Below are 8,695 nucleotides of genomic sequence, written 5' to 3' on the forward strand. Positions count from 1 at the left end.
TGTTTAATAGTTACAGAGGTCTTAGAAACTCTGTTTCAGAGCAAGGATCTTGACAGTTTCTTTCCAAGAGGCCATAAACGTTTTCCTGTCCTTCAGTCTCACATGTGTGAAGACAATATACTGAGCTGGCTACTTGTACAATGCTCTTAGGCAATGCTGAAAGAGTGGTCCAAGCCACAAGGCTCAGAGCACTGCCATACCAGCACCGCCAGGACCTCAGATCAGCCAGCGAGTGGTTTGCCCTTGGCATTCCAGAATGTGCTGAGGTTGAAAGGGAAGACAATAATGATACAGAACAACTCTCCCATCAGCAGTGGCAAAAGTAATCTCAGAGGTACAGAGTGCAATGCTTTCACCACTTTGGGGTCATTACTGAGTTTGAAGTCAAAAAGAAGTGATATTTTCTGTTTGTCACACACAGAAGCAGACTTTGGGTAAGGAGACTTTTTTAAACGGACTCAACTCAGGTATTTTTGGTTGCTAGAATTCTTAATCTGTTGTGATAAAATTAGCTTTAAATAAATGTACAATACAAGCAGTACATACTTTGCCTAAGAAAAAACCTGCTGGCCACTTACAGATCATGTGAACCCAGTTATTTAGCTGAGCTAAAAACATCAATTATTCTGAGCCTTATCTGACTGTAGATTTGGATCTGTTTAACAACAGCACTGCCACATATCAAAACGCATGACAACCCACAGCTCTTTACTAAAGCAAGGAAAAGTTCCTGCAAACAATGGTTGCTGCCATTTAACAACACAGTCATGAAGAAAAGAGGTAAGAGGGAAAAACCTGCACCTTTGCCTCTATCCTTCCGACATTTCCCTGAAAAGAAAAAGCAAATCTCCCTCTTCTGTCAGTCCACCCTTCCTTCCATATTACAGCAGAAAGAAATGGGCTGCCTTCAACTACCACTCCCTGATGTTCACCAGCCAAAGCTATGGAAGATGACAATCTCATTTTTTTCCCCTCTGCAAGGTTTTCATCAACCAGTACAAGTTCTGCTCTGTTCTTTCAACCAGTGTCACAGAACCTGGCTCTGAACTGCTTATCACCATGATCCAAGCAACAGCAAAATAGTCACTCAAACATACCTAGTGCTCAGTGCTGGGTAAAGTTCACAGCAGCTGTTTGAGTCCCAGAAAGACATCTGAGAGAAGCGCCATAAATAACGACATCACATGGAGTCTCCCATTGCACAACCCACATACATCTTCCCTGCTCAGGAATTCACGCCTCGCACCCTTCGCTGTCAGTCAAGAGCATATTACAAACCATGTTTCCAAGATGATCCAGAGGATATTTTGGAAAGTAATACAGCCCTCCTGTTGGCTGAGTCTTTTCAAAATACCTGTTCTACTCCATTATGAAAATGACAAATGTTGCTACCATCTTATCAAACCATGGTCTTTCTCAGGAGCAAGCTGTAGATCCACCTGTGCATTTTATACATCATGGATGTCCAAAACCAGTTCCAGCAAGTCTGACAGCCTGGCAGAAACTGAAGGGGACTACACCTTTGCAGACTCAGGATCTAAATTCTTCTTCAGATATGCAAATGTAAAGTATTTTCTCAGACTACAGTTTCAGTAAACCCCAAATTTGAACAGCCCCTTTTCAAGATTAATTCATTTCACTGCTAAATTAAAATTAAACCAAATTCTCTTAAAACACCTCATTCTTAGGCATCTGCAAGGAGAGGATCGCTTTTCGAAGCAGTGCCTAGATATAATTTTATAAAAATGAGATTTTTTTTCCTGGCGTTTTGCCACAAATTGCCTTTGAGGGCTTGGTTCAGAAATTCCAAAGTTAGTTTATTGTTTTTCATATTGAGAACTAATTCCTTTTAGCAATTCTGTTAATCTTGGAGTTTGAAGTTATTTTTATTAAAGTAACGCCCAGAGTTTAGATATTCCATAAAAAGATCAGGAATTATTTTTATTAAAGTAACACCCAAAGCTTAGGCATTCCTTTCAAAAATAAGGCAAAGCACCTTCATTCTTAAAAAAGTTCTTAGTCTTTTCAATGCAAACACAAATTTCACAAAGACAGCTGAGCACCGCGAAGTTTTATCGGCCATTTTTTATCAGAGACTTGAGGAAAAAAGTAATTAAGGCAGGATTTTTCTGCCTAAAAAAATCATGAGCCTTTTGCTCCTAACAGTAGTATCTTTTTTTTTTCCTTTTTTCCCCTGCCTTCTTGCCTTCTGCTACAGAAGAAGCAGCACGATTTCCACTCCCTGATGTCAGATTTCTCATGAGACATTTGTGCTGGCTCTGGGCTGCTCTGCCAGCAGTCAGTACCTCTGGTCATCCTCTGTATCTCTCCCTCAGCCAGCAGAGAAGCCTCTCGACTCAGGCAATGCCAACTTCTGGTGGAGCTTGTTAGACTACAAAAAACTGGATCATAGCCCTTAACTCTAATGCCACAACAGATGCGGGGCTGCAAAGTGAAGGTTCTTACCTCCATTCTCGAGGGCCTGAGGCACTGAAACCTTCTGCTCCTCAGCGGCACCCCTGTCTCAAGGACAAGACCGAGTGCTGCCTTTTGTTTGTGTGACTACGATAATAAACAACACCCAGGTTCCTCACCATGACTAAAGCACAGTTTAAGTGTTTGGAGGGGAAAGGGAACGCCTTTTGATCACTGCTTCTGATCTGGAGCATAAGCAACCATGACTGAAGACTCCCCTTTGTCAGCAAGCCTCCTCCAATTGCTGTTGCTCTTTAGGCATAACAGGCCAAAGACATCATGGATTTAATAACACGTTTTCTAACAATGTGCTGCTTCCCTGTCGAAGAAGGCACGCAATGACAATTTCCAATTTCTTTAATGCAGAAATTAGGGCTGGGACAAAATCTTTTCAATTCCTCCAAAAGAGATGTTAAAGTTGCAACATCCCCACCTTGCTCCCTGCAGCGTGTATAATTTCAGCTTGCTCAATAGCATGGGCGCTCCTGAGTTCAGGAAGACTTTAAAAGGAGCGATTAAAGCTCACGGAAGTAAGCTAACATGAATAAACTGCCCAGGCAACAGGAAAACATTCCAGAGCCCTGTGCTGTCACCAGGCTTTTGGCCAATGCTGCTTAATCATATATGCAAAACATAAATTACAGAAAGATTCATCATTGGTTAGAATATTCATAGTTAATAATTTTGCATTGCACTGAAGAAGCTTCCCTGCAAACTGTCCTCAGACAAAAGCACTGGGATCTTCTCTCCATTCTCAGAGCTTCTACCAGCATCATCAGTACTAGTGGTACAACAAAGGCTTCCTCTGTGGGTCTTTTCAATGGGTCAGGCAGTTTTGGAAGGAAAGTTTGAGAGCAAGTTTAGGACCACTCAAGCATCACTCTGCTGAAATTCCTAGATCCTGTGGCTGGCTATAAGGCATCATGGCAGCTGCTGCAAGACACATTCTCATCTGGGCTCGGCTTGCACATATCAGCTCATACTATCCGGGCATGTAACACTGGACTGAAACTCAAAATGCTCGTGGCACAGGGAAAGAAATTTTGACTACAAGGCCCTCAGAGTTTACGACATCTTCTTTAAACACAGACATAATCATAGCTTAAATATTTAAGACCCTCTTGAGCCTTGTCACAAAACTTATACAGCTGTATCAAAATCCTTTGATCTTCTGCGCAGTGCTGACTAAAAAACCTAGCCAGCCACATTTTGGGTTACGAGGAGAGAGATGACTTTTCCACCACTTAACAGAAGATTATAGTTTTCACATAAGATTATAGAGGCATGGTTGTAATGCCATCTGAAGAATGCATTTACAAAGATTTGACATTCAGCAGCTCACATGGAGACAACAGAGTGGTCAGATTCTCAAAAACTTTGGAGTTATAATTGAGAGCAACTTGTTAATGACTTTCTGCAGTATCTTACAGATGTAAAGTTTTAACTGCTTAGAAAGCCTTCCCTCACATGCTTCATGTGATCAGACACCACTCAATCTACACAGCACAATAGCTTTTTAAACAGTATTGGGTAAGCTAGAAACAGTTCCCTCTGTACAGCATTCTCAAAAATAAATGTAATTGAAGATAACTTTGGCTCAATTTTTGTTACGTCACAACTTTCCCCATCCAGCACATCCAAAGTTCTGCATTAACTAAGTTCCATGAGAGTTTGAGAACCTGCTCCTGTGCATGCCTGTAAGCCTGACTACTAAAAATGGATGTATAAAAAAATCTATTGTCTTTCTACCCTATCTGCCATTGCTTTTAGAATAATGAATTAACAGGTAAAAATCAGTGCAGATATTTGAGGTAAAATTTCAAAAGCTGACTACACCTTCTGTCCCAACACATACTTGTACTGTACAGCTGAAAACATAAACCCCCCTGCAGAACAGGGTATAGTTTCACTGGGACAGAACTCCCGTGGCTGCACTTGCCAGGAAAACAAACCACGACCTGCCCTTCGCTCATGCCTCAAGCAGCACATTTCAAACACCCTAGCACAGGAAAAAGGCACGGGCCTTGAAAACCTTTTCTTTTGCTACTTCTCCTAACAAGCGTTTTGTTCTGGACAAGTAAGTTTGAGATGCTCCTGCCACCGCCCCAGGTCCATGAATACAAACGAAGCCGCAGGCTGCTCCAGATTTCGAAGCCCTTCACGTTGCTTTCAGCTGAGCTGAGAGGCAAGCCGTGAAATGATTATGTGCAGCCCGAAAGACGGCTGTGCGGGGAAAGCGGCAGGGCGCGGGTTCATTCTCCGCCACGCCGCTCCATTGAAGCGAGCGGAGCCGCACCGGGCGCTGCGGCGGGCAGCGGCGCCGTCCGAGATGCGCCATTGGAAAGGCTCCGTTCTCTGCCTGCCCGCCGGGTGGGCAGGGCCGGTGGGAAGGAGGGAGGGCTCAGCTGTCCGGACCGCCACAAGCCCCCGTGCCGGGACATCGCCGCGGCGCGAACCTGGGCACGGGACACGCGGGGAGCGCTCCCGCGAAGGACGGTCGTGCCGGCCCGGCGGCGGCACCAAGCCCTCCCGCGGGCATGGAGCCGGACCCGGACACCCCATCCCCGCCCCCGACCGTGCTTTCTCCTCCGGCGGCCCCTTCCCGCCTCGCCACGGCCCCCGGCGAGGCGCCCCTTGCCCTCCCCTCGGCGCGGACGGGCGCGGGGGGCGGCGGGGGCTCGGGCGGCGCGGCCCCCACTCACCGCCCGGCGGGCGCCTCCGGCCTCCGAGCAGCAGCGGCGGCGGCGGCAGCGGCAGCGGCAGCAGCGGGAGCCGGCGCGTCCCGGAGACGGAAGCGCGGGAGGAAGTGAGGTCGCGCCAAGGGGAAACGGCGCCGTTTCCGGGAGGTGGAGGGGGATGCGGACCGGAGATTTCCCCTGCGCCCGGGGAGCTCTGCCGGGCGTGGATCTCTGTACCCCGTAAACCCCGCCGAGTGACGGGGACGCGCTGCGGAGCGGGGTCATCACACGGGCAGTAACGTGGAGGACACGGCACCGGCCGCCCCGGGGCTCCGCGCCCTCCCCGCTCCCCGCGCCCGCCAGCCCTCGGCCCCGCGGAGTGACCCCGCTCTCTTCCCCGCTGTTTTCCTTACAGCGAGGAAGCTGTCACAGGGGGCCACCCTTCACCCAAAGGAGCCTTTCCATGGGGCGAATCTTCTGCCACTGTCAGTTCGGCTCGGGTCACGTTTTAGAGTCTCTACAGACACTGAAGTACAGATCATTTCAATATAGTAAAATTTGGTGCTCAAAGCCAAGTTTCTTAATATCCAAATGTAACCGCAGTGGTGCTCACCACTTCTCTAAGACTTAATAGATTTCAGAGCAAAACAGGTGAGAACCTCTGGACATAAACACCCAGCACTGTGCTGGTTGTTCATCATTCGGCCAACTCAAGTTGTGTAACCTTAGGAATTACATCATGATACATCTTCAAATAGTTTTCATTATTAGATGCTTTTATTAAAAAGTAATTTCTGCAGAATCCTTTCAATTAACTTTGAGATTTACCTAGAAAGAAAAAGTAACTGCAGTGTGAAGTCTCTTTTGGACAAGCTATGACCTGCTTATACCAATTTTTACAGATAGACCCATTCTTTACAGCAATTTGACTAAACTAAGCTAACCACCTTTGCTATTAACATTAGAATTAGTGGCTTTAAGTGTCTTCTAGATGTGTAGTTCACTGTGTACATCTCAAAGTTTCTCCAGGAAAGGTTCACAGTATTGCATACACAACTCCCAAATAAACAGAGAGCAGAACTTTTCTGCACTACCACCAGTGACACTCTGGGCTCTCAAAGCTTCACCTTCACCAGGCAGTAAGGCCACAGTGCCTTCAGTCACACTTACTGACTGTATTCAGCAAATTCAACAACTCATCATCAAGGAACACAAGGCTTTCCAGGCAGATACTGCTTCGCTTTCTCCAGGGTGCTGTTGCCAGAGAATGTAGGAGCTGATTTCCAAGGTGCTAGCAGAGAAACAATTGCAGACATTGCCAAGACTGCACTTCCCTGCCCTTATGTTCCTCTGAGCAGGTCTGCCCTGTGCTGGGTACTTTCATGCTGAATGTTCCAGTGGGCACTCACTTTACCCCACGAGGGCTCAGAGAAAAGCTATTAAGAACAAACTTTTAGGGACAGTCCCCTCCCTTTCCCCCTTGCCTTCAGCTATGTGTCAATTAAAAAGCATTGAAAATAGCTCCACATTGACTCTTAAAATCAGCACTGGATATATGTCCTGAGTTCCTACAGAACTGTGGGCTTCATTCCACTGAGAGCTGTACGCTTTCAGTCTGTTTTGGTGGCTGCTGCTGCTGCTGTTCATACTTCCTTGCTGAAAAAAAGAAACACCAATCAACACCGATTATACAATTTATTTTATATTATTATTACTATTATTGTATTATTTATTACATACATGTGTATATATGTACATATATATGTTTATATATATTCATGTAACTATGACAACAATCAAGAAACAGACGTAACATCAGAGAACCTCATTTCAGCCACACAAGAGGAAGTTTCAGTCACCATGTGGAACTTCACCTTATAAATGCTGAACAGTAGAGTCATAGCAAAATGTCAGTGAATCAATGGCAGAGAACTATGATACCATTCAGGTCCTTTTATTAAAATAAAAATAAATAAAATTAAAGGCTATGGCTTCAGAAGTTTTATTACTGATGACCTGACCGGCTCACCAGTCATAAGGCTGATGTCCACATTTCTCATCTCCTCCACAATATACAAGCCACAAGCTAACAATTACACTGACTTCAAAATTAATCTGGTTAGCAAGGCAAAGGGAGATGAAAGAGCTGTGTGCAGTGGTACAAACACCATCAGCAAATGCCAGCAGGCATTCCACTGTAAGAAGAACATCCAATTTTGTTCCTACAGAATGCAACAGCCTGGTGTAAAAATCTTTACATCAACTCTTTGCATTTAAAAGGTGGTTTCAGACCACTAAGGGTTTTTTTTGCTGTATTTCCTCTAGGCATGCATGTAGGGCAGATGTGAAGCAAGACTGTGTTTCTCTGAATTGGACCACTGCAATATCGCAGGCATGGGGCTCTTTCCTGCCTCCATCCTGACTCTCAGCATTGAGATTGGAGCAGCAACACTTGTTGGTACAGTAAAATTCTAATTAATTTTCAATTTATGTGGTTGTCTTACTCATGATTCCACAGTCCTCTCAACTTTTACAAATCCGTCCACATTTTCACAACATCCAGACCTTCCTAGCTCTTTCAAAGTGTAACATGGGATTCATTTTGACATTTGCTTTAGGATGATTGCACAGCCGCTCCCTCGCTCCATATTTCCTCACGCAGCAGTCCTGCGGCCCCGGCTGCTGCCCAGCCCCTGCTCCTCACAGGGCGCCACAGCACCGGGGGCGTTCCCGCTGCACCAGCCTCGAGGCCGCCCCTTTAGGAACGGCCCCCAGCAGCCCGCAGGCCCGGGCATCCCCGTTTCCCTCCGACTTACCGATGGAGTACATCTCCAGCTGCTGCCGCAGGCGGATCTTCTTCATGCTGTCGTAGAAGTTGGGCTCGGGCGGCGTCTCGGCGGCCGGGGGCAGGGTGAAGATGCGCATGATCCTCCTCTTGTTCCTGCGAGCAGGAGGGAGGGGGGCACAGCGGTGAGGGCACGGCAGTGAAGGCGGGCGCCCCTCCACGCGCGGGGCCCGCGGCAGCCCCCGCCTCGCCCCGCCCCGCCCGGGCCGCCTCTCACCGCCGCGCGTAGACGAGGAGGGCGAGGCTGGCCAGCACCACCAGCAGGTACACGTTGGTGGCCTCGTTCCACGCCTCGTGCACCGAGTAGTCGATGGCGCCGCCGTCGCCCAGCGCCGCCGAGGCGCCACCGCCGCCCACCCCGCCGGCCCCCGCCGCCGCCGCCGCCGCCATGGGGAGCGCGGCCGGCAGGGGCGGCCCCCGGCCCCGGGAAGTGACGTCAGGGCGGTGCCGGACGCCATGGCGGGGGGGCTTCCAGGGGCGGCGAGCGCCGTGATTAGAGCTGACAATAAACTGTGCCGAGGAACGCTAATGCCGCTGTTTGCCAAAATGTATACGCGGGAAAACATTTGGAGAGTCGGCGCGCCGGGTTTGTGGGATACCTGGGCTTGTGCACTGTGAAATAAATCAGAGAATCAATGAGGTTGGAAAAGAGCTCTGAGGCCATCGAGTCCAACCCCTGAGCGAACAGCGCCTTGTC

The 8,695-nt window shown here is 47.9% G+C and overlaps 2 protein-coding genes across 4 annotated transcripts in view; both read right to left on the reverse strand.

The window, feature by feature from the left end:
• The window catches only part of SLC20A2 (solute carrier family 20 member 2), a 56,754-nt gene extending 51,519 nt beyond the window's left edge, over window positions 1-5,235 (reverse strand). For 2 of the 3 annotated variants that reach the window (XM_030947133.1, XM_030947130.1), the window contains exon 1: window positions 5,178-5,233. The gene's annotated coding sequence lies outside the window, so the exon portion shown is untranslated. Of the gene's footprint in view, window positions 1-5,177 lie in introns of all 3 variants that reach the window. The other variant, XM_030947132.1, reaches the window with a different exon arrangement.
• A 673-nt stretch (window positions 5,236-5,908) lies between these two features.
• SMIM19 (small integral membrane protein 19) lies at window positions 5,909-8,410 on the reverse strand. Its single transcript, XM_030947615.1, has 3 exons — window positions 8,216-8,410; window positions 7,970-8,094; window positions 5,909-6,809 (listed from the first exon to the last, which is right to left on the reverse strand). Exons 1-3 carry the CDS (start codon window positions 8,386-8,388, stop codon window positions 6,739-6,741), a joined length of 369 nt encoding a protein of 122 aa, XP_030803475.1. The 5' UTR covers window positions 8,389-8,410; the 3' UTR covers window positions 5,909-6,738.
• Between the last annotated feature and the right edge of the window lie 285 nt (window positions 8,411-8,695).

This window comes from Camarhynchus parvulus, chromosome 4, assembly GCF_901933205.1.
Source record: "Camarhynchus parvulus chromosome 4, STF_HiC, whole genome shotgun sequence".
NCBI classification, from domain to species: Eukaryota; Metazoa; Chordata; class Aves; order Passeriformes; family Thraupidae; genus Camarhynchus; species Camarhynchus parvulus.